At 61.2% G+C, this 24,094-nt stretch overlaps 3 protein-coding genes across 8 annotated transcripts in view; 2 read left to right on the top strand and 1 right to left on the bottom strand.

Annotated features, from left to right (window-relative positions):
- CCDC13 (coiled-coil domain containing 13) overlaps nt 1–4,050 on the top strand; it is a 37,731-nt gene extending 33,681 nt beyond the window's left edge. For both annotated transcript variants that reach the window (XM_045199885.2, XM_024566084.3), the window contains 2 exons: nt 1,910–2,024; nt 2,583–4,050. In XM_045199885.2, coding sequence (XP_045055820.2) covers nt 1,910–2,024; nt 2,583–2,742 — 275 coding nt within the window. In that variant the 3' untranslated portion in view covers nt 2,743–4,050. The remainder of the gene's footprint in view (nt 1–1,909; nt 2,025–2,582) is intronic.
- A 4,419-nt stretch (nt 4,051–8,469) lies between these two features.
- Nucleotides 8,470–17,477, top strand: HHATL (hedgehog acyltransferase like). Of its 4 annotated transcripts, none has more exons than XM_045199886.2 (12): nt 8,470–8,669; nt 10,340–10,457; nt 10,860–10,927; nt 11,420–11,533; nt 11,666–11,860; nt 12,211–12,420; nt 12,797–12,968; nt 13,191–13,335; nt 13,436–13,471; nt 16,333–16,534; nt 16,883–17,024; nt 17,226–17,477. In XM_045199886.2, the coding sequence occupies exons 2-12, from the start codon at nt 10,352–10,354 to the stop codon at nt 17,348–17,350; spliced, it is 1,515 nt and encodes a 504-aa protein (XP_045055821.2). In that variant the 5' UTR covers nt 8,470–8,669; nt 10,340–10,351; the 3' UTR covers nt 17,351–17,477. The 4 variants fall into 4 exon arrangements, with proteins under 4 accessions (XP_045055821.2, XP_024421853.2, XP_045055823.2 ...); XM_024566085.3 differs by having other exon boundaries at nt 8,470–8,707; XM_045199888.2 differs by lacking the exon at nt 11,666–11,860 and having other exon boundaries at nt 8,470–8,707.
- A 70-nt stretch (nt 17,478–17,547) lies between these two features.
- On the bottom strand, nt 17,548–23,889 carry KLHL40 (kelch like family member 40). 2 transcript variants are annotated; one of them, XR_006656259.3, is made up of 7 exons: nt 22,631–23,889; nt 21,218–21,378; nt 20,877–20,984; nt 20,524–20,709; nt 19,029–19,175; nt 17,972–18,215; nt 17,548–17,881 (listed from the first exon to the last, which is right to left on the bottom strand). XR_006656259.3 is itself a non-coding variant. In XM_024566206.4 (6 exons), exons 1-6 carry the CDS (start codon nt 23,789–23,791, stop codon nt 18,104–18,106), a joined length of 1,875 nt encoding a protein of 624 aa, XP_024421974.2. In that variant the 5' UTR covers nt 23,792–23,889; the 3' UTR covers nt 17,549–18,103. The 2 variants fall into 2 exon arrangements, 1 of the variants encoding a protein (XP_024421974.2); XM_024566206.4 differs by having other exon boundaries at nt 17,549–18,215.
- Nucleotides 23,890–24,094: the final 205 nt, after the last annotated feature.

The raw sequence follows: 24,094 nt of genomic DNA, 5'->3' as shown, positions 1-24,094 counted from the left end.
GGCCCCAGGGGCCGGTGGGGGGAAGCCCCGTGGAGGAGGACGTGGGAAGCAGAGGCCTCTGCCAGGGGGGTGCTCTGCCTGATCCTGCTGCTGCCTGTCCTCCTCCCTGGCCTCCCAGTGAGAACCGGGAGCCCCCGAGTGCCATCGCCCCAGGTGGCCCTGGCCCAGCTCACCTGTGAGCCCTTAGTGTAAAGTGGTGGCCACCCCACCCCAGCCCTCAACCCTCTGTCCCAGCTAACTTTGGTCATGGGGCAAAGCAGGTCACTGGGGAGGCCGGAGGAGCAGCAGCTGACCGGCAGAGCAATCCCTCCCTGGCTCCCGCCACCACCGGCATTGTAAGAGGGGCTGAAGGGGCCTCTCCACAGGCCTGGGGACCTGGGCTCCTCTGTCTCATGTGCCACCGTCCCCAATACTCAGCTTCCATCTCGTGGTCTGAGGGGGCTGCTTCAGCTTCCCAACAGCAGCCTGAAGGGACGACCCGCTCCTTGCTTCTTAAGGCAGGGCCCCTAGGTCGCCTGTGACACTTCTGCTTTCAGTGCCTTGGTCATATCCCGAGCCCATGACCACACCCCGCTGCGGAGGGGGCTTGTTGTCCTAAAGGAAAAGGTCTGTTGCTCTGACACAGTGGTCCTCAAAGGACAGTCACCAGCAGCATGAGCATCCTGTGGGGCTGGGGCAAGCTGCGGGTGCAGGATGCCAGAGCCAGAAGCCTTTCTGGGTGGCTGACCCCCAGGGAGGGGGATCTCCTGGGTGGAGGGGCCAGGCCTGCCTCCCTCTGACATCCCAACCGGCCACCCTCCAGGCTCTCAGCACCCCAAGACTTCCCCTCCCTCCCCCCGCCAAGGACACTCAGGCCTTTGTTCCCAGCCCAGATCACACCTTGAGACACAGGGGGCATGGTCCCTTCTCCCTTCTCTCACCAGCAGGCCCAGGCTCAAGGGGTACAGATGGTCTGAGAGAGCTGCTTTCTTGTGAGGGGTGGCCAGTGAAGACCTCCAGACAAGGAGACAACTGAGCAGAGATGGAAGGAGTGGGAGGGGAGGAGGCACTCAGAGCCCTGAGGGAAGAGCAGGGGCGAAAGGCTTGGAGGAGCAGCAGGGAGGCAGTGAAGCTACAGCTAGGGCAGGGGGGCAGGGGGTGAGGTCAGAGAAGCCTCGGGTGCTGAGGCACGGTAGATCGCCCAGGGTTTGAGGGCCATGTGTGAGTTCCCTCAGGCCTCACGAAGTTCTAGAGGCAAGAACTATTCTCATTTTACCAGTGAGGGAACTAGCTCAGAGAGGCTGATAGTTTCCCTGAGGCCACACAGCCGCGGGGGGGAAGCCAGGCCTGCGATGCCCAGTGACCCCGCCCCCCAGGACACTGCCCTGGGAAGTGCCCACCTTGAGGGCCTTTCCAGCACAGAGGGTTTCTGGTGCTGGGCTCATGCCCCAGTTCCCCACCAGCTGGGCTCTGGTTTCTTTTTCGGAGCATTCTGTGGTCCATGACACCAGCCACCCTGGCCCATCTGTGGGTATGGAGCTGCCGGACAGGATGGGGACTGCACAGGGGGTCGCCGTGGTATGAGGACATCAGATGCAGTGACTGCCTAGACTGAGGCTCAACCTGCAGGCCAGACCTCAGGCCCAGCTAGCTTCCAAAAACTTGTAAAGTACAAGGACAGACAGAGGAGCGAGAGGAACCTCCTTGGTGCAAAGTCAGGGCTGTAACAGAGGCCAAAGCCAGTGCTCGGGGGAACGCAGAGCAGTATCAGGGAGGGCTTCCAGAGGGAGGCAGCCTTGTTCTGCACCTTGAAGGAGGTATATCTTTTCAACAAGTGGGAAAAGCAGGAAGTAGGCAGGAGGGGGAGGAGAGGGAGAGCGTTAGCACGGGGCCATGGCCTATCACAGACTGTGATGCTGCTGCCCTACAGGTCTGCCCGGCTCCAACACCAGGCACAACCCGAACGGGAGCGAGAGGAAAGACGCTTCCTCCAGCCAGCTCTCCGGCATGCCTGTGGAATCCCAGATGGAAGAGCTGACCACCAGGTGCTCCCTGTCCTGTCCTCCTGAGGGTGGCACGGTCTAGGCGGAGGTGCTTTGATGGGCAGAAGGACCACAACCCTCCCCTTTGGCTTCCCTTTGCCCAGAAAGCTGGTCCTGCTGGGCTGCGGCTTGTGAGACCGTAATTCAGCGCCTGGCCCTCAGGAGGCAGAGAGACTCAGCCGTGACCCTGATAACCCCAAAGTCCGAAGAGAAATTTTCCTAAGCATGGGTTGCTGAACCCACTTTTTCACTCCGTTAAACCTTTTGAGGTCAAATGCAATGATGGGAAAGGAAGGCGGGGCAACTTTTCCAAATGAATACTACCCTTGGGGCAGCCAACATTTTGGGGAGCTACCTGGTACCAGGCCCGGGGCTGTGGGTGGGCGCAGAGAGAAATCTCACGTGGTATTCCCCCAAGGGCCCTTGGGGAGGATGGGATGGGGCAGAGAGAACCTGCACCTGAGGAACAGCCGTGCTGGCAGCCCCATCTGGGGTCCCAGGTACACACTCGTGCTCGCAAGCCAGCTCGGGCCTCACCGAGCCCTCTCTCCATGGATGCAGGCTGGCCATCCAGGTGGAGGAAAATGAAACGCTGAGGGCTGCCCTGGGCGGCGCCCTGCGGGGAAAGGAGGAGGACTTCCGGATGTACCACGAGACCCTGGCCCAGGTGAAAGGCATCTTCCTGCAGGCCCTGCGGCAGCAGAAGGCGGACAAGCACTAGGACAGCAGCCCAGTGTCACCCTGTCCAGGAGGGGCAGCCAGCTCGGTCCCTGCTCCTGGAACAGGCTCCCGAAGGTGACAGAGCCAACCTACAGGCCAGGGGCACGGAGCACAAAGCAGAAGCCCCAGTGGAGCCCTGGGGGAGCCCCTGGGCAGATGAGGCTGCTGCAGGGAGAGGCCCCGCAGCCTGCTCGGCAGCAGCACGAGTCTGGGACAGCAAGCTGGCTGTGGACAGATGCCGTTTCTCGGACAGTGCTCATCGCCCCTGTCCTAGGGCCCAGCTGGCATGCTACATGCCCGCGTGACTTCCGCTGCACAGGAGAGCCCTCGTACTCTGGGATGAGAGCGTCCCCCAGGCCACTCGGCCCTGCACCACCACTCCCCTTGGCACACCTGAAGCCCCCATGGCTCCATCTGAGGCCATCCTCGCCCTCTGCCAACCCGGGGGCATGGCACTCCCAGCCGCCTTTCGGCCCACTCCTCAGGGATCTTCCTTAGATGCAAACCCTTGAACTTGTAATAACAATGATTATTTTCATAACCGCCGCGGCTCCCAGTGAGTGAGCATCGACTGTGGAGATCCGAGCCCATCTAGTGCTCTCGTGACCCAGGGGATCGTCACTGTGTTTTACACGTGAGGAAACTGAGGCTCACAGAAAGAAGCAGAGCCTGCCCGACTCCAAAGCAGGGTCCTCCCGTGGAGCAGAGTCGCCAGGGTGGGCGTGTCCACCCCCAACAGCTGCTCCAAGAGGCCCCTCCACTTGCTTCCAAACACTGCAGCGGGTGGCCCCCCGTGACAGAGGCCGGAGGTGGGGCTGGGCTGGAGCTTTGGGCAGGAGTTCAGGTGAAGGCGCGGTGCCCCTCCCTCACTGCAGCACGGTGTGGGGTCGGGGGCAGCACTGCATCAGGCGAGCCCCCAGCCTGGCCCCGGACACCAAGGCCACCCCTGTGCACACACAGGCCCACACACGGATACAGATGCACAAACATTCCCAGGCTCGGGAGCACCAGCCACAAGTGTGCACACGCAGACCCACAGACAGGCTGTGGCCCCTCCACGTGGGCCTGTGTGCCCACCGGCACGGGTGTGGGTGCCCACGCCCGTTCCCACACATGGAGGCCAGTCCCTGTGTCACTTGGCAGAGACTCACAAATGTGGGGGCACAGACTCTGAAAGCACCCTCCCCAGGGGTAGCCACCTAGGGCTCCTGGGACCCTGTCTGCTCAGGTCTTTCCTCAGGGACACAGCCGTGGAGGGACTCTGTGCTGACCCCCCCAGTCCAGGAGCCCCAACCTAGCACGAGGTGACACAGGCGGTCAGGAAGAAGAGGCGATTCTGATGGGCCCTGAGGGTCCCCAGGAAGGAAAAGCTTTTCTCCGATCCCTTGTGAAGGGGGGTGGAGGGCAGGGCGGGAGTGGGAGGGCCTGTCCTGGGAGGGGAGGTGTGACACCAGGGAAGGGCCACATGCAGAGCCAGAACACCAGGCTGGGGGCTGGGACCTTCACCTGCTGGTGAGGGGGGCCCCAGAGGGAGATCTGAGTGTGTGGGGTGTAGGCTCTGGCCCTCCCGGCAGGGAGAAGCAGGCATGGGACCAGCCGTCCTTCCTCGGGGATGGATGGAGCAGCAGGAGCCAACTTGAGGGGGTGCGGGGTGGCAGGCCTCACACTCTGGCACCTCAAGGGTGGTTTTGCTGCCCTTCCTAGCTCAGTTCTAGGTCTGAGTGAGGACGGGACATCCAGTCCCGGGGCCTGAACAGGTGGGGGTGCGTGGGGCAAGTCCCTTTCCCCACTCACCAACTGTGTGGCCTTACCTCTCTGAGCCTCCAAGGCCTCTGTACAATGGGGGCAGTGACAGAGCCCTGCCTCCGGGGCTGCTGTGTAAGAATAACTCAAAGACACTCAGCGGATTATTGGCCTGCAGTTTACTTGTGTACAAGGGACTTGCATCGGTAGATTGATTTCGGTCCACAGAGATAAAAGCAGAATTTATGTGAGAGAGAATGGGGGAGCTTGCAGTCAGGCGTGGTGAATAAATCTAGTTTGCACATTTGGGGGTGAACCGATTCCCCGGCATCTTGCAGAGCTCAGTCCGGGCGTTCAGTCCCTGCTTAGGCCAGAGGCGTGTGTAAAGACAACAGTTTCAATCTCCAGGCCCTACAGGCAGCCTTGGGGGCGTGGCCAGGAAGCTGTGGGCCAGGGGTCCCTGTTGCGCCTGCCGGCACCTGCCATCAGCACCCCAGCCTCGTTAGACCAGGCCTGTGCCATTTCCCATCAGACTCTCCTCAGGAGTCACTGAGTTAAAGTGTCAGGTGCTAGAGGGGCAGCTGGCACACAGTAAGTGCTCGATAAACACGAGCCTCTGTTAATTCAACAAATCCAGCAGCTCCTCTGCACCAGACACAGGGGTCTGCGTGAGGCAGACGCGGTCCCTGAGCTCCAAGGTGGCCCAGGCCGCAGGGCCAGTGAGTGCCACCACACGCCAGCCAGACTTGCTGCTGCTCTCCGGGAGCTTCTGCTGCAGTCAGAGCCTGGGAAACTGAGGGCCCTGATGGAGCCGGGGAGCTGGAGGGCACAGGTGGGAGAGGGAAGTGCAAAGCCAGGACGTGGCCCCTCAGAGCCTCCACCTGCCCTGATCCTGCCCTCAGCCCAGCTCTGGGAGGGGAGGGGGCTCTCCTTATCTCCCTGAGGTGTGGCAGGGGGGGGGGGGCGGAGGAAGGGAGCCGGATTTTTAAGGGAAGGAAGGGTTGTCAAAGGAGCCAAGGACTGGGACCCTGAAGGATCTGACTCAGGTGAGCCAGGTGAGGAGTGGGGCAGCCTGGTCTGTCCAGGTTAATGCCACCTGTCCCTGGGGCCCTGAGGACTTTGTTCCCCAGCCCTGCAGCAAGTGGGCAGCAGGCTGGACATGGCCTTTCTCAGAGGAGAACACACCGCCCCGCAGCCACTGGGCGGCAGGGGGAGGGTCAGAGACAATCAAAGAGGCCTCACGTGAGGATGCTCCTTGGCTGCGCCCCAGGCGGGGGGCCGGGGCCTAGGTGCTCAAGTTGCTGCACTGACAGGTGAGACCTGGCTGAGCCACAGGTGTGGCTTGGCCACTGTCCCCACGGAGGCCTCTGAGGCACCAGAGCCGAACTAGACAAGACTGCAGTGGGGCTCAGGCTGATTCAAGCCCCACACACCTCCCACTGCACCCGGGTCTCTCCTCTGGGCCCTGCACCTGGGCCAGCCTGTCCCCTCCGTCCACTCCCCCAGCCAGCCCACCACTGGCCCACAAGGAGGCCTCTGCCCACCCACCCCCTCTGCACACGGCCGTCTCAGGCCCTGAGCCTCATAGGTACATACCTAGTACACACATCACACATGCACACGCCCAACACGTGCTGTAGGCAACACACAACATACATACATGGACTCACACACCAACAAAAACATGTCCTACACACACCCAACATACTTTCCCTACATTTTTACCTGGAGCAGCAACAACAATAACAGCCCTAAGGGTGAGAAGGAGCTCAGCCCACCACGTCCTTCCCAGTAACCCTCGTTGCCCGAGGTGCTGGTGTGGTCTCACCCTGGCCAGCTTCCTGCCCCTCGCTTCGTGGTCTGGCCACAGCGGGCACTGTCCTCCCACCACCCCTCACACGGGGTGCAGCTGGACTGGGCCCCACAGCCCTCTACCCCGCCTGCCATCCCCACGTGTCTAGTTCCCTACAGTCCCCGCTGTGAGGGGTCGCCCGGTGAGCATGTGCTGTGTGCCAGGCCTGCCTCTGGAGTGAGGGGGTTCCTGCCTCTCACTCTCTCTCTTTATTTAAAGACTTTATTTTATTTTTAGAGAGAGGGGAAGGGAGGGAGAGAGAGGGAGAGAAGCATCAATGTGAGAGAGAAACATCAATCAGTTACCTCCTGTAAGTGCCCTGACCAGGGACCAAACCCACAACCCAGGCATGTGCCCTGATGGGGAATCGAACCAGCGACCTTTTGCTTTTCAGGAAGATGCCCAACCCATTGAGCCACACCTGCCAGGGCTGCCCCTCTCTATGAGCAACCCAGTGAGCCAAGCCCTTGTCCTGGAGGGAGTCCTCGAACCCCTCAGGAGCACAGTATGGTCAGGGCCAGAAGTCCGCCCATTTATAGGTGAGGAGTTGAGGCTCAGAAAAGTGGTCACACCAGCGAGGTGCAGCTTGGGTTCAAGTGAGCTGGCTGGACCTGCACGCTTCCCTGTGAGGCCAAACCACCCGCCAGCTTCCCTGAACCGTCTGTCCCCTTGGAGCCTCACAAGACGCCAGCAGGGGCAGCTGGTGGGGCTGACTCACCTCGCAGCCTCCTGCTGAGTCAGTTTCCTTCCCTCCCCACTGGGGCTAATGGCGACGCCTTCCCCACAGGTTGTGGTGAACTTGAAGGGTTGGTCCATGTACAGCCTCAGAACCTCGCCTGGCTAACGGGATTAACTCGCCCTAACAACCATTGGCACTTGCAGGATGCTGCTTAAGTGCCTCCCCCACCCCAGTCCAGGAATCCCTCCCTGACTCCCACGGCAACCCTCCCGGATGCTGGCCTCCTCTAGCACCCAGGACCCCGGCCACAGCCCTCCGCCAGCCCCTGCACTATGCAATGACTGCTCTGAATTCATGCTTCTCTGGGTCGGGGACCAGTGGTGCCAACCTCCCGTCGCTTCGGGACTGTGTGCCAAGATCTCTTGGCCTCTTGCTCTGGGCCAGCATGTCTGCGAGAGTGGGGGGAAGCTCCCTGCCTAAAGGCGCGGTGGGCGGGTCTAGGCCTCTCTCCCCTTCCCATGCCTTGCTTGCTCAGGTCCTCCAAGTGCCCCTGCTGGGGGTGGGGGCAGCCCCTCTGAGCCCATGGCCAGGGCTGGGATCAGCAGAAGCTTCAGGACCTGTCCCGTGACTGTAGTCACACTTCCAGCCCCAGACCCCAAAGCCTGGCCTTGCACACACATGCGTGAACAGTCCCCCATAGGCTCTGAGGCTCTCATCCCCACAGGGGACAATCAGAAGTTCCTGTGCTTGGGGCAGCCCCATCAGTAGGCTGGGCTGAGGCTTCAGCTGTCCCTGCCCAGAGTGAGGGCCCTGGCCCCCACCTCATTCCTTTCCCCCTGAAGAGTCCCAGCTGCTTAGGGACATTGCTATGTGCCTCCGCCATCGAGAGGATGCCAGCCACTTGAAGTACTCACTCAAGCCTGGCCAGGTGGGTCTGCTAGCACCCCTCCACTTGGGCAGCTCCCCATGGGACAAGGCTGGATCAGTACAGGGGGCCCCTCGGCACCTGTCTCGTGCCAGTTCCAATCCCAATAGGCAAGCTAGTCCTCCCCCAGGCCTGACACCTGGCCAGCCGGGACTCTCAGCCCGATGAAATGGACCAGGGCAGGGCAAGATGGTCTGCCCTGTGCCAGCCCTTGGGAGCTCACTTGTAAAGGTGCAGGCTGGGGTTCATGGGGCCGAGCATGAATGTGTGTGTGAGAGAGAGAGTGGTGCAGGCAGACATCGAAAGCCTGGAGAGACTAGCAGGGGCCACCCGGAAGGCTTCCTGGAAGAGGGGAGTCAAGGTCAGCAGTGAGAGGGAGGTGCAGGCTCTATGGACCAGGAGAGGCAGGCTGAAGTGAGGCCCAGGTGTCCCTGTCTGAGCCACTGGCCACCCCCTCCTCTCCTCCCCCCACCCCCCGCTGAGATCCTCCCTGTCGCTCCCTGTGGCCAGCAGCTCTGCAGCACTCGGCTCTGCTCCACTCCGCTCAGCTGCGCTCCAGGAAGGCCACCTCCTCCCTGCCCTCCTCCTCCCCCGTCTCCTGCTGTCACCACTCACCTCTCATAGCCTCGAAGGGGTGGGGACCCCAGAGCTGGACCCACTCCACCCTGGCCCCAGAGTCCAGCTGGTCGGACGGACAAACGGTCGGACGCAGGACCTCGGAGCCCTGAGGTGGGCAGTGTGCCAGGGTCCCTCACAGCCTCCTCAAGGTCAGTGCCAGACGGGGTGCAGCCACCGTGGGGTCCTTGAGACCTTCAGAGCCCACCCCAGGCTCTTCATCTCAGACCTCAGGTCCCAAAGTTGGCTTTGCCCCCAGGTGTACCTAAGGCAGGCAGGGTCAGGGGACGGGGGGGACCTGTGTGTCCACCAGCTGGCCCAGGTCTGGGGGTCTACTGGGAGAGGTCCCAGGCTGGGGACCAGCCCTGGCCCCACTCACGGAGGCCTCATTGGGGACACCCCGCTCTGGCCATGGGGAGCTAAAATTGGAAAGTGGCGAGTGGGAGGCAGCTGACAAAGCTATTTCACGGGCTCTTCACCGTGCTCCGGTTTCAAGCTCCTGCTCCATTAACCTGATCCTCGGGGCCTCCCTACCCCCACCGCCGATGAGGCGGCGGCTCAGCCCTCCGGCTGGCCCTGCAGAAGTCAGGCCCACAGCCCCTGGTGTGGGAAGGGGCAGCAGTGGTTGCTTTTCTCTTATCTGTGACTCCAGAGGGGCTCACTGAGAACACTCCGTCCTGTCCCGGTTTGGCTGCGTGACCTTGACAGGTCCCTGTGCCTCTCTGGTGCATGTCCCCTCCATCTGTGTAAGAGGGAGAGTGCCGACCTAGGGGAGCCATTTTCAGACTTGGTGAGGGACATTTGGGAGGGGTCTGGGGAGGGGGAGACAGAGGTGCGCCTGCTACCTCTTGGCTCAGCCCAGCCTGAGAGGGTGCCGAGACATGTTCCTCCCTTTGATTTGGGCCCTGAGCCTGTTACCTACCCGTGGGACCCTTGGAAAGGTCAAGCTGGAGTCAGATAGGAAGGGAATAAGTGTTAGCTGAGGTCCTGGAGATGGCCCAGCAGAACTTCTGGAGACTTAAGAGACTCTGCAGGAAGGGAGTGGCTAGGCTCACCCTGGGCCTGAGACAGGTCAGCACCTTGGACAGCAGCCAGAACCCGCCTGGTGCCAGCCTGGCCCCACTCCCACTTCCCCAGGGTAGCTCTTCAAATAGCACAGCCCCCAGCCAGCATCCAGGGCCTGCACACACAGAGTGCTGAGAGAGTGGCCCAGGGTGGCCACAGACACAGGCAGGGCCCAGAGACAGGGCAGGCTGGGGCTCAAGGGCTGGTTGGGGCAATGGGGGTCAGTGAGAGGCCAGAGGCTTGGAGCTGGGGGCCAGCCCTGGGGAGGTCACAGAAAGTCAAGGTGGCTCAGGAGGGTACAGAAGTCAGAGGAGGCATGGGAGGGGGCGGGGCTTCATCAGGCACTGAGGGGCAGGGGACCCAGGGGTGATGCAGATGGGGGTCCTCCACGAGAAGGGCATCGGAGGCCTTGGCAGGAGCAGCTTGACCAGCCACCCGCAAGGTGTGGGGAGTAACCGTAGGTGAGGAAGGCAGGCTGAGGGTGGAGGCTACGCCTTCCGGACGTCAGTGGGAAAGGTGGGAGCCAGGGCAGCAACTGGAGTGAGGGGAGGCCTGAGAGGAGTTGGAGACAGGGGCAGGAGGATGATGGCATGAGACCCCAAGAGGCAAGGGGGCAGTCTCAAGAATGGGGTCCTCACCACCTCAGTGGGGACCACAAGGTGAGGGGCTAGGCAGGGCTGGGGGGTCAGCGTTGCCCTCACCCAGTCCGTCTCCCCCAGCCTTTCCAGGCTATGGGTGTCAAGACAGCGTTGCCAGCGGCGGAGCTGGGCCTGTACTCCCTGGTGCTGAGTGGTGCCCTGGCCTATGCTGGCCAGGGCCTGCTTGAGGCTTCACAAGGTAATAGCAGGGCCCCCGGGCAAGGGAGCGGGTCCCTTCTCTTCCTGAGCCCTCAGGGTTCCAACAACTAGCAAGGCCAGAGACTTAGAGGCTCCAGGATCAGGGTACTCCCTCAGTCCTAGGGGCTGGGCTGAGCCAGGTACAGTCACAGGGAGACACCTGCAGAGGCTTGACAGGGACCTGGACACAGAGCCAGAGAGAGAGACAGACAGAGAGAGAGAGAGAGAGAGAGACTCAGACACTCAGGGAAACCCGGGCCCAGACACACAGTGAGAGCCAGAGGGAAGCAGAGGCAGAGAGAGGTCCCTGGTTCCCAGGGAAGGGGCAGCCTCTCACAGGGGCAGGCACGGATGGACGAGGGGAGGAAGTCCTTCCCCTGAGGCCACGCATGCTCTCTTCCAGATGGGGCCCACAGGAAGGCCTTCCGGGAGTCTGTGCGGCCAGGCTGGGAGTACATTGGTCGGAAGATGGTAGGTCCTCCATGCCCCAGGGTCCCTGAGTAGGGCGCCTCACCAGGGTACCTGACCCCTGGCACATCTCTCAGATCCCAAACTCTCCCCGACTCTCCTGCATTCCAGATGTTCAGAGGGCTCCTGATGGGGAGGGTATGTGGCTTGAGCCCCTCCTGCCCAGACCCATTTAGGAAATAAATCAGGACGTGCCTTAGCAGAGGCCTCCAGCACCGTCCTTCCCAGGAACAATGCAATAATGCTGGGGTGTCAGGCAACATGCTGGGAGAGGGGAGCTTTGAGGGGCAGGGCAGCCGGCACGGTGCCCCTCACTCCTCTCTGTCTCCCTGCCTGGTACTTCCCTCAGAGGGCAAGGCAGGGCCCTCCAGCTGTGGCTCTGCTCTAATGTGTAAGAAGAACACGGGGGCTGGGGCAGTGCTGGGGCTCTGACCTGCCCAAGGGCCAGCCCACCCCACCCCTCTGCCCCACCCTAACCTGCCTGGCCCGCCCCAGGACGTGGCTGACTTCGAGTGGGTGATGTGGTTCACCTCCTTCCGCAACGTCATCATATTCGCCCTCTCCGGACATGTGCTGTTTGCTAAACTCTGCACCATGGTTGCCCCCCAGGTGAGCATGTCCTGAGCTGCCCCAGCCTCCCCCACCAGCCCCTCCTCAGCCACAGGGGTTGTGGGAAACCTGTGCTAGGGTCCCAGCCACATGGGTATGGCCTGGGTGACACAGCCTTCTTCCTGCCCACAGCTCCGCTCCTGGATGTATGCTGTGTATGGGGCCCTGGCTGTGGTGGGCACCATGGGCCCTTGGTACCTGCTGCTGCTGCTTGGCCACTGTGTCAGCCTCTATGTGGCCTCGCTCCTGGGTCAGCCCTGGCTCTGTCTGGGCCTTGGCATGGTCAGCCTTGCCTCCTTCAAGCTGGACCCCCTAATCTCCTGGCAGGTGCGCAACAGGGAGGGGCAGGGGTGGCGGGTTCAGGGATAGGACCCCAAACCTCTCACCCATCCAAAGCCCTTACCTCCCAAGTCTCCACTTTCCCAGCTGTCTCCGAGCCTTTGAGCTTGCAGTATGCCTTGCCTACAAGGTGGTCATCTCCACCAAAGCAGGGGTGTGTCCAGCTCATTCCCTACCCTATGCCCAGCACTTAACATAAACCGGCCCTAAGTGGCCCATGTTGACTGGACCAGGAGAGAGAAGGGACAGGACCAGGCAGGGCCCCTGGGGCAACCTGGGTGGGCTTCCCAGAGACAAGGGGCACCTGGTGAGCTGGTGGCCTGTTCTCTCCCATCCAGAACGGGTTTGTAACGGGCACTTTTGATCTTCAAGAGGTGCTGTTTCACGGGGGCAGCGGTTTCACGGTGCTGCGTTGCACCAGCTTTGCGCTGGAGAGCTGTGCCCACCCTGACCGCCGCTACTCCCTTGCTGACCTGCTCAAGTACAACTTCTACCTGCCCTTCTTCTTCTTTGGGCCCATCATGACCTTTGACCGCTTCCACGCCCAGGTGAGGGGACACTTTGTGGGCTCCCAGAGCTGGGCTGGCTCTCCCTCTTCAGACAGGGCTCCCAGTCGCTGGTAGGACACCCAGGGCGGGCTGTGTCCCCATCCTCAGGCATGGCTTCCTTCCTCAGACCCCAGGACTGGGCTGCATTTTCCCGAGTCAGGGATCACAGGATGGAGACGTATCTCCTCTCTCAGACAGGGTTCACTTTCTGCTCAACTGGGACTCCCAGGACAGGACTGGGTCTCCCCCACAAGGCGGTGACCCACTGGAGTGCTTCCACCCTCAGGCAGGGCTGCCAGGATGAAGCTAAGTCCCCCTCACACTCAGAACCCCAGGCAGTAGGTGACTCCCTACTGGGACACTTGGCATCCCCCAGGTGAGCCAGGTGGAGCCGGTGAGGCGCGAGGGCGAGCTGTGGCACATCCGGGCCCAGGCGGGCCTTAGCGTGGTGGCCATCCTGGCTGTGGACATCTTCTTTCACTTCTTCTACATCCTCACCATCCCCAGTGACCTCAAGTTTGCCAGCCGCCTGCCGGACAGTGCCCTTGGTGGGTGCCCCGGGGCCCGAACAAGGGATGGGGCCTCCCTGGGGCAGCCAGGGCCCAGGAAGTGGGGAGCAGGGTGCCCATGGGAGCAGACCTGGGCAGTAGGACCTCCCTGGGGCCTGGGAAGATCCTTTCGGAAGTGGAGAGCAGCCCACCTAGATCTGGGCATCTGGGGTGGGAAGGCCGCTGCAACACCCCCAGGCCGTGACAACATGCTGTCCCCAGCTGGCCTTGCCTACTCAAACCTGGTGTATGACTGGGTGAAGGCAGCCGTCCTGTTCGGCGTCGTCAACACAGTGGCCCGCCTGGACCACTTGGACCCGCCCCAGCCGCCCAAGTGCATCACAGCGCTCTACGTCTTCGCAGAAACGTGAGTCCCGGCTGCAGGCTGCACCCTGGGGGCCCCTCTCCCTCCGTCCCCAGGAGCCCGGCTCCTGGTTGGCTCACACGCAGCTGCCCTCCTCCTACAGGCACTTTGACCGAGGCATCAACGACTGGCTTTGCAAGTGAGTTGGGGTGGGCGGGGGAGTTGGTGGGGGGATGGGCACACTCATGGAGCAGGTGTTTGCGTGGGCGGTGCTGAGGTTGGTCCATGTTTTGAAAGACAGACCCCCCCCCCCCCCCCCGTCCCAGAGGAAGCAGGGAGGGGGGTGAGGCAGACGTGGCACAGGTCTAGACGAAAGAGAGGTTTGGAGTTGGGCAGAGCCCTGGAGATGAGAGAAATAGTTGGAGCAGAGACGCAGCAGGCAGCCTGGACTGGACCTGGGGAGGCATTGCAGGGGGGGTGGGGAGAGGGAGAGATGGCTGCCAGATTCCTACCTACAGCCTGGGAGGGTGGAGGGGTGCTTTCCAGAAAGGGGCTCCATCTGAGCAAATGTCTGGTTGGAACCTGGCAGCAGGCTCAGGGAGGCAGTTCAGGGAAGTCTGGGGGACAGATGCAACTCTGCGCTTACAGGGGTGGGCGGCCTTTGAGCCTGAGCACCCCAAGGAGAGAGGAGAGAGTGAGAAGAGAAAAGAAGGGGCAGCCAGGATCGGGCCTGGAACAACCCTGGATGGGGAAGAAGGAAGAACAGGCCGAAAGGACTGAAAGGAGTGGTCATGGGGCAGGGGTCAAGGCAAGGCCGTGTGGCATCCTGGGACTAAGAGAAGCCCATCCGGGTCTGGTGGGGGCCAGGAGTCAGGTGCTGCTGGGGTCAAGGAAGCCAGAGACTGAGCGTTAGAGTTGGAGGCGGTAATTCAGCCGTTTGCTGGAGAGCAGCGGCAGGCAAGGAGTGAGGAGAAACTGAGAAACTACGGGGGGATTCTTGTGTGGACGACCCCTGGAAGAAGCCTGGGACTGAAGGGGAAGACAGAGGAGTGGCTGAAGGGGACAGAGGGGCATTTAAAAGACAAGAAATAGTGGACCAGCTTGGGTGCTTGGGGGAATTACTCCATAGAGAGGAAGAGGTTGGTGATGCAGGACAGAGGGCTGCTTGACGGACTGAGGTCCCTGAGGAGGGTCAGGGAGGAGGAAGAGAAGCCGGCGTGCTGAGGAAGGAGGGCTGGTTCAGGTGGAAGGGTGAGGGATTCCACCTGAAGGCTCTGGTTTTCTCCATGAAGTGAAAGGCAAGGTCATCATCAGCTGAGAGATGCAGGGTTGGGGCATGGAGTGAGGTGGCATCTGTGTGTCTTCCACCCTCCTGCTCAGGCCCCCCAACACCCAGTCATAATGGGCAAGGACAGAGAAGGGTGGTGTACCCACTGCAGAGCACAGGAGGAGCTGCCTAGGGAAAACTTGGCATTGAGAGCCCAGGTGGGTTGCAGGTAGTGGATTTATGGGCTCTACTATGTGCAGGTGTGAGAGTTTCCTCATCGGCGCTTAGCTTCCTGGGTGCAGGTGAGGAGAAAGTGGGTGGTTGGCCTCTCCCAGATGGGTGAGAAATACGGGGTTTTAGGTTATTTGTAACGATGACTCACTGAATATAAGCCTGTTAAGGAAGAGTCACAAGATGAGGAAGGGTGGGTGTTAATGAGATTGGAGAAGGGGGCCGGGCCAGGAAGGGCTGGGCGAAGCATGGGAATGAGTTAAGTTTCAAGTGATGACAAAGTTGGGGTGTGGCCCATGGGAGTGGGTAGCTGAGGCAGAGTGGAGAAGAAACCATTGGAAATGTAGAGCTCAAGAGTATTACCCAGTGGGTCTCCTACTGAATTTATTTAACAAATATTTATTAAGCATCTACTATGTGCCAGGCACTGTTCTAGGCACTGAGGATACAGCTGTGGACATGGCAGAGTCCCTGAACTCATGGGGCTTTCGGTCGTGGGGAGAAACAGGCCATACACAGGCAAACAAACACATAAATAACTTTAGAGAGTGGTAAACACTATGAGAAAAACAGAACAGCATCACGGGACAGAAGCCGGCCACAGGGTCTGGGCAGAACCCTGGGAGACGATATTTGAACTGAGACCTGGGTGAAGGGAATCTGGCGAAGATAATCAAGATAGTGGGGACAAGGGCACAGGCCTCGAGGCAGGAGCCCGCTGCGTCCGAGGGTCAGAAAGAGTGAACAAGGACAAGGATGGCTGGGGAGGGGGTCAAGGGGCAGCAGATGCCAGAGGACATGGGATCTCCTAGCCACAGTAAGGAAGTCAAGTTTATTCTAATCACACTGGGGGGAGGTATCGGAAGAGGGTTTGATCGTGGACGTGATGTGACCCGAGGTGCACTCTTAGAAGATGCCTCTAGCTGCTGTGTGGGGAACAGAGGGCAGGGGGCGAAGGCAGAGGCAGGGAGACAGTTAAGGGACGTGCGACAATCTCTGTGAGAGGAGAGGTTGCCTGGACAAGGGCGGCAGTGTGGAGGTGGTGAGCCACGGTCAGGGCTGGGTGGAGCCCTCAGGCTTCTCTGGTGGGGATGTGGCTGGAGATGGGAACTGAGAATCCAAGATGGCACTGAGGCCCCGGCCTACCACGGAATGGATGGTGGTGTCATTAACCGAGACGGGGACGAAGTGGGCTTGGGCAGGGATGGGGGAATCTGTCATTCAAGGGAGATGTCTGGGAACAGTTGGATAGACGAGTCCGCAGGAGATGGGGCTGCAGACACGGATGCCAGGCTCACCATGGAGACAGTGTTCAGAGCTTTGGGTCTGCAGGAGACCACTGGGGGGAAGAATGGACACAGCTAGAGGGCATCTGGAGTTCCAGGCCAAGCCCTCCGCATTCTGACATTGGGAAGAGGAAGAGAAGCCACCTGCAGGCAGGAATATTGAATGTGCCCGGGTGATGGCGTTGAGGAGGGCTGTCCCTGTTATGCGTCCTTTGCCCGTCCCCTCCCTGCCCTGTCCCACACTGCCACTGGTCCCTTCTCCCACCTTTCCCACAGGTACGTGTATGACCACATTGGTGGGGAGCACTCTGCCGTGATCCCGGAGCTGGTGGCCACAGTGGCCACCTTTGCCGTCACCACGCTGTGGCTTGGGCCTTGTGAGATTGTCTACCTGTGGTCAATCCTTAACTGCTTTGGCCTCAACTTTGAGCTCTGGGTGCAGAAGCTGGCAGAGTGGGAGCCCCTGGCACGAATTGAGGTGAGCAGAGCGGGGCTGGGCACTGTTGCCCTCTGAAGGCTTCCAGCCACGCTTGGTCCCCAGTCCAGAACTTTCTCACCACCGCCCTCCTGGTTGTCAGGACAACGGCCCACCCTGTGGGTATTGGGCCCTCCATACCATCTGTGGGGCGTGGCACACCCAGGCCTGGCTACATTGGTCAGGCACTGCCCTCTCTCCAGACCTGTTTCCCCACCGTTAACAATGACGGAGAGCTGACCCGGGACTCTCCGAGACCTCAGGGACCACGTGGGCAAGACCTCTGACCACCCATGTCCTCTTTCCCCTGGGCCTCTTGCCGCGCGGACAATGCATTTCTGGACCGGGCAGGCCTCTCTGTCGGAGCAGATGTCCCGCAGGGTCCGGGCCATCTTTGGGGCTGTGAACTTCTGGGCTATCATCATGTACAACCTCGTAAGCCTGAACAGCCTGGAGTTCACAGAGCTGGTCGCCCGGCGCCTGCTACTCACAGGTGAGGGCCAGAAGGGAGGGGGATGCAGAACAACCAGGCGGCATCCTGGAGGACTGTGACCTTTTCATGTGCCCCCACCTCCTTCCAACTCCCCAGGGACTCAGTGGGGAGGGCTGGTCCAGTGGGAGAGGCGTGGGAAGAGAAGAGTCACGGATCGGGGGACAGTCTGCTCCCAGGCTTCAATGACCTCTCCCTACCCAGGGTTTCCCCAGACCACACTGGCCGTCCTGTTTGTCACCTACTGTGGGGTTCAGCTGGTGAAGGAGCGAGAGCGAACCCTGGTGCTAGAGGAGGAGCAGAAGGAGGACAAACTGAAGCCGGAGTAGGTGGGAGGAGGCAGGGACAGCTCTGTTCAGCTATTCTGGGGCCCAGGCCAGGCCGGGCCAGACGGGGCCTCACTGAAAGAATAAAAGACTTTTCTACCGCAGTTTGGCTGGTCCCTCCCTGCCCTTTCCCCAGCATTCTCCTGGCTCCTCGTCTGTGCTGGATGAGGAGCCGGGAGTTCTGAGCCTTGGGGTGGGGGGTCAAGCTCTTGGTGCATATAGGGTGTGGAGGAAACACCCACGTGGAGGGCCGAGACCACCAACCTGGATACCCTGAAAGCTGAACGTTCAAGCCCCGAATCTTCAAACTAGCTGATCACTCTCTTGGAGCACCTGCTTCCAGACCCTGAGCGGCTGGCGCAGCAGGCACTTTATTCTTCTTATGAAAGGAGACATCTGTGCTGCAGGGAGCACTTGGTGGGACACTCCCCCTGTGACAGGCGAGGACCAGCTCCTGTGGGGAAGTCACTGGCACACGCAGCCAAGCTGGGGCAGGGCCAGGGTGCAGCCTGGGATGCATCCTTGTGCGTCTGGCTTGAGGACCAAGAACAGGGGGGATATGGAGACACGGGAGGGGCCTCAAGTTCCTCGTCCCTGCCCCGAGGCTCGGGCTGGCAGTGTTACCTTCCCTGGACGAAGCAGCCACTTGGCCACCACAGCAGATCCAGGTGGGGTCTGGCCCCTCCCAGCCTCTTCCCTGGAGCCCCCAGAAGGCCTAGCCTGTGTGGGCCACAGGGTGCAGGCCCTCTGGGCTGGTCACATCTTGGTCAGGCGAAGCACGTTCAGCCGCACAGGTACGAAGGTGGCACCGGTGGCGTAGGCAATCTCCCGCAAAACACCTTCCCACTTCTTCTCATCCTCATTATATCTGGGGATGGGGCAGAGGCACGGAGCTTGGTCAGCGGAGTTCAGAGGGAGGCCCAGCAGGGAGGGGTGGCTGGATGCACTAGGCCTACCCTTAAGGAGTCCCCCTGGCCCCAGGCCCAGAGAATGGTCCACTCCTGGAGGGCTCCCGTGCTCTGGGAAAGGGGCCCCCACAAAGCCCACCTCCAAAGAGCAGCCACCCCACATTCCAGGAAGGGCCACCTCCCTCCAGCAAAGTCTACTCTACATCTTCCCTTGAGGTGTAGAATTTGCCTACTCAGCCCTCCAAGAAGTACCCCCCGCCCCCCACTCTCCTGCAGCAGTGGGGTAAGGGAAGGTTCAGAAGCTGCCCCAAGTGGCCGAAACCTCTGCCCTCCATCCTCAGGAAGGACCAGCCATGGAAAGCAATGGCTTTCCAAGGCTGGGGTCCAGCAACTTCTCAATCCTGGCCCCAGCCCTCCCACCTCTGAGCATCCAGGAGGGAGGGGAGAGGAAAGGCCTGGCTGCCTCTTCAGGGCCCCTCTGCTTTAGGACCTGTTTCCATGGGTCTGTGCCCTGAGCTTGGGGGCAGCTCCCGACTGTGACACTGTTGGGCTCCCACAGTGAGTCATGTCGTGTGCAAGCCCAGACTTTCCCAACCAAACGTTGAGAACCAGGGCTGAACAGGGGCTGCTTATCCCTGCCCCCTGGGACTTGCGGAAGAGCCACTGGCTCTGGCCCCAGATGAGCCTGCCAGGGGCCTTGCAGCCAGGCCACAGCACTGTGGGCCATCAGCCTTGCTCGTGACTCCGCCCCGCCTCCCTGGGGCCAGGCTCACCTCCAGATGTCGGTGAGCTCTGTGGGGACCAGCTCCCCGGACTCAGTCTCCAGAGTGGCGAAGCCGCCAATGGCATAGAGAGCACCGGCCAGGCTGACCAGGCTGATGGAGCTGCGCTCCTGCGGGAAGGCCTCAAAGGATGCCCACCTGGGGGTGGGGTGAGAAGGTGAATCACCAGGGGGGCCTCAGCAAGCCCAGTGCCAGTCCCACCCTGACACCCGCAGCCTCAGCTGCGCCCCCCTGAAATCAGCTGCCCCCAGGTGCATGGGTTCTTGGCACAACCTCCTGTTTGGGACCTTCTCAGGAGTGTCCACCTGGTGCCTCTGCCAGGGCCTCAGAGTGTCCCAACGCTCTTCCCCTCCCCCTTTCCCCTGGTCTTCACTTCCTTTCCCATGCTCTCCACCCCTCCCATTTCCCTTCACTGTCCCCTTGACGCGCCATCCAACCTGCCCCCAAATCCACCGTGGGTCTCCCCAGTGTCCCTCTCACTCCTGAACCAGCTCCCACGTGCTAGCTCAGAGGCCATCGAGCTCCTGACCCCTTGGACTCCTGCCCAGTCCCCTTCTCCCTCAGTCCAATCACTTGCCTCCCAGCTCTAGTTGTCGAGCCCTCACCTCCACCCTCCCAAAGGGCTGGCAGGTCCCTCCCCACCACCACAGGGCTTGGCAGTCCAGGCCTGGCGCACACACCCCTGCTGCCGTGACTTGCATTTTAATGTGATCTCCCAGAAATCTGTGGGCACGTGACAGTGTGAGAAGCCCTGCAGGGCACGCCCTGTGCCCCTTCCCTTCTGCAACCCCATCTCTAGGCCCCCAGCACCTCTTGCTATAAAGCAGCTCCCCTGCCTCCTGGGAAATTCCCGATGTCATCTCTGCATCAGCTGTCAGGAGGCCTCTTAGTAAAACCCACCAGAGGCATTTTGTTGCCCTCAGGCTAAAGTTCTCCGCTGCTGCCTCTGCAGCCCCAGTACACCCTTCCCCATCTCCTTCCACCCTCCACACTCCGTCCAGCCGGAGCAACGGCCTTTGCTCCGACAGGCCTGCCGTTTTGTCCTAACTGCCTTGGCACCTACCTTCCTTTGCCTGGGCATCCTTCTCCCACCCCAGCGGTTTTCTTCCTGACCCCCAGGGCCGGGCAGCTGGGTCACCACTGCAGCCCTAGTCCCAGGCCGACGCCTGGTGTGAGTCTCAGCATGAGGAACCTGTTGTCTTGCACCCCACCCCCGGGGCTCTCTCCTGCAGGCCAGGCTGACCAGAACCCTTGCCCCACCTTGGGGGGAAGCCCACCTCACTACTGATCAGGGGAGAGGGGCTATATCTGTGCTGATGTCCAAGCCCAACTGCGAAAACCCGAGGCAGGAGGTATGCTTCCCTCGGGGGCTGACACAGCGAGGGCTGGCATAGGCCCACAGCCACACAGCCAGGGGTTACAGTGAGGCCCTGGGTCCCTGGCTGTCCTGGGGCAGGGAGAGGAGACAGGAGTCAAGCGGCCGTACTTGTTGTCGGTGATGCTGTACACCTCGACTGAACTGGTCAGCCCCGTGTCTGTGACCCCAGCAGCCACAAAAATGCGGCCATCATGGACGGTGGCCCCGAAGAGTGATCGAGCAGTCTGCATGGGAGCCAGCTCCTTCCACTCGAACTTCTTAGGGTCATAGACACACATCTTATTCAGGCACTTCCTGTGGGGTGGGGGCAATCAGTGAGAGGGAGGAAGCAGGAGCAGAGCCCCGCTCCCTTGGCCCCGCCCCCAAGGCTGCCGCCCCGCCTCCCCAGGCAGCCAGGACAACACCCCCTCAGATCTAACCTGCAGCCCTGCTGCTGCACTCGCGCCAGGTCTGAGCCTCACCTGTCGCTGCCTTTGCCGCCAATGACGTAGACAAGGTCCATGTGGGAGAGCACCGCGTGGCCGTACACCGTGTAGGGTAGCGGGTCCGATTCGCCCCATTTGAACGACCTGGAGGGGAGGGGAGAGGGTGAGTGCACTCAGCCCCTTTCTCTGCATCCACCGACCCCCCAATTCATATCCCGTATTTGGGGTACACCCGGTAGACTACTGGAACTCCCCAGACCTCTCATTTCCTCGCTCGGGTCCCACCTGCCAATCGCCCGCCCCTCCCCTCCCCTGCCAGTCCCAGCCTCCAGGCTCCCGCCCACACGGGGCGGGCCCCGCCCCCTGCCCATGCTCACAGCCTGTCGTAGCACATGACCGAGTCCAGGCTGCGTTCGCCGTCCTTGAGCTCCCGGCCACCGACCACATAGATGGAGTTGAGAGCCTCCCCCAGGCCGAAGAGGCAGCGTGGCGAGGGCAGCGGTGGCATCCCCAGCCAATCTGAGTCCAGGTGGTCAAACTGAGGGCCGGGGGTGCAGTCAGCTACCGTCCCCATGCCCCCAGCCCTAGCCCCAGCTCAGCCCCGTCTGGCCACCCCGGGTCACAGAGTAGTCCAGGCCTCCAGGTAGGGCCAGCAGAGCCCAGAGGCGGTTTCTGGAGACAGCGCCCCTCCTCCTATCAGGTTGAGAACAACCTAGCCAGGCAGCCCCGCACACCTCCGGGCTTCTGAATATGCAGGTGCCCGGAGGTCACCTTTACAGCACCAGGACGGGCCAACCCCGCCAGGGCCTCTGAGATCCACCCCGTCCCTCTGCACAGCAAACCCAAATGCAGCCAGGCCTGCCACTTGCCCCTTAAAGCCTAGAGTGTAAGTCTGTTGCCCTATCCACCTAAAAGGTCTTATAACAACAATACTAGTGGCTGATGTTTCTGAAAAGTTTTCTGAGGGCTGAGTCCCGCGCTGATGAACACTCTATACCAACCATTGAACCTTGAAACAACCTTATCAAGCAGGAAGAATAACACCCCCATTTACAAACAGAGGCCCAGAGAGAATCAACCATGTGCCCACCCGTGCCTTGGCTGGTAACTGGCGGAGAGGCCCCCACCTCCAAGCTTAGTCCTGGCATCAGGCTACTCCTCACCCCTCTCACCCCTGGCCTCCCTGAGTGCACTACTCACTAGGCTCCTTCCCTGCCACCCTCCCCTTCAGGCTTCCGAATTCCACCCACCTGGCTCACATCCACCTGGTCCATCACCAGGAAGCCATTTCTGCCCTCTGAGATCCCTCCATAACACTACAACTTGGACTGGCCACCCTGCTCTACTGGTCCTTGCGGGGCCTCAGTTTCCTCATCTGTATAATGGGAGGGCTAGGCAGGATGGTCCCTTTGTCTGGGGTACTCTCTTCCACACTCCAGTCCTGGCCTCATGCAAAGGCCTTGCCTAGAGCCTGCATTGACCTTGCTCCTCCTCTGCCCTGTGCCTGACCCCACCCCCTGTGCAGGGCTAGAGCCCCCAACACATCAGACCATCCCGGGGCTGCCGTCCCCCGAAACTGAGACACCAAAGTTAGGCAGCTCGTTGTCCACTGCCTGTAACTGTCTTCAGCTTTGAGGCAAGTGCCTGTCGGTGAACCTCCCTGATCTACATCTCACCCTGGACCAGTGACATTGACCAACAAGTGGACACAAGTCTCTCCTGGGCCTCAAGGCTGACCCCAGTGCCCAGCACTGTGCTCTGGCCACCCCCTCCCAGGGCTGGCCAGGCACCTGCAAGAAATAAGCGCTCATGGGGTCTTCTTTGTTGTCCTCGTTGTAGAAGAGGCCCCCAGCCACGAAGACCTGGTTCTCCTTCGTCACCAGGCTGACGTGGTTCTTGGGGATCTGGGTGGAGAGGGAGGCACAGTAACACTCATTGGCGGCCGGATCATAGGCCACGGCGCCCTCCTCACTGATCATGAAGATGAGGTCCTGCAGGAACATGCCGAAGCGCAGAGTGTCATTGAGGATGCCGGGTAGGACACGCTCGTCCTCCTCCTCGTCCTCCTCTGCCTTGGCTTCGCCCGCGCCCTTGTCAGTCGCCTTGGCCCCAGCTGCCTCCTTCCCCTTCTCCTTCTTCTTCTTGCGCAGCACGGTGATGCGGCCCTCGTGGGCATCCTTCACCATCTGCACCTTTCGCAGCAACTCGGGCTGGGCCCGCACGAGAGGGTGGCGCTCCACGCGGCTCTCCAGGAAGGCGCGCGGCAGCAGGCGAAAGCGCACGCTCTCAAAGACAGTGGGCAGCGCACGCTGGCGCTCGGCCTTGGCCTCTGCGTCGCCGCTGGCCGCCCACTGCATCACCGCCTCAAACACAGCCTCTTCCTTTTCCACATTGAGGCCATCGCTGGAAATAATGGCGATGAGCTCATCTGCCGAGAGCCCAAGAAAGTCATTGTCGCGTGACACGAGCGAGAAACGCGCGCAGATGAAGTCCCGGGCGGCCACGGCCAAGCGCGCGCAGTCCAGCAGGAGCCCGAGGCGGAAGACCGCCAGGCAGTTGGAGAGACACAAGCGCTTCTGCAGGAAGGACACGCAGATGGTGAAGATGGACGGGATCTGGAAGCGGTGCGCCGCTGCAAACAAATCCTGCACGCTCACCTCATCCAGCGAGATCTCCGAGGTGTACAGGTAGTGCAACACCTGGGCCACCACATCCGGGGACACCTCCTCCAGGCGCAGCTCACCTGCGTGCTCTGGCTCTGCCAGGAAGCGCGCCCGGAAGTAGGGGCTGCAGGCAGCCAGCACCAGGCGGTGGCAAGGGAACTCTCGCTCACCCACCCGCACCACACAGTCGAGGAACTTGCCATGGTCCAGCATGTCCTTGAGCCCATCCTGCAGGAGCGTCTGCTGGTACAACCGTTGTTCCTCCGCCTGCTCCAATCCCAGCGCCATGGTGGGTGGCCTAGGGCACAGTGACCAAGGGTGCTAGGGGCCTCCTCTCTACTCCCTGCTTTCCTGCTGGGTCCTGCTCTGCCTAAGCAGCTGTCTTCCTGGGGCTATATATAGAGGTGGCCTTGGCCCTGTAAGGCGAGCTGCCTGGCCTCCTGCACATGACGCAGAGGAGACAACTGGGCAGAGGCCCCCTCCCAGAGCAGCCTTGACTCAGCCCCAGGGCCCTGCTCATGGGATGGGAGTGGGGTTTCTAGGCCTTCCTGGAAAGATGAGGGCCTCACTGCCTCATTTCTAAATGGGTCA

The sequence above is a fragment of the Desmodus rotundus genome, chromosome 8 (assembly GCF_022682495.2).
Source record: "Desmodus rotundus isolate HL8 chromosome 8, HLdesRot8A.1, whole genome shotgun sequence".
Taxonomy (NCBI): domain Eukaryota; kingdom Metazoa; phylum Chordata; class Mammalia; order Chiroptera; family Phyllostomidae; genus Desmodus; species Desmodus rotundus.
Note: the sequence above shows the minus strand (reverse complement) of the source record. Positions and strands in the feature narration are given on the sequence as shown.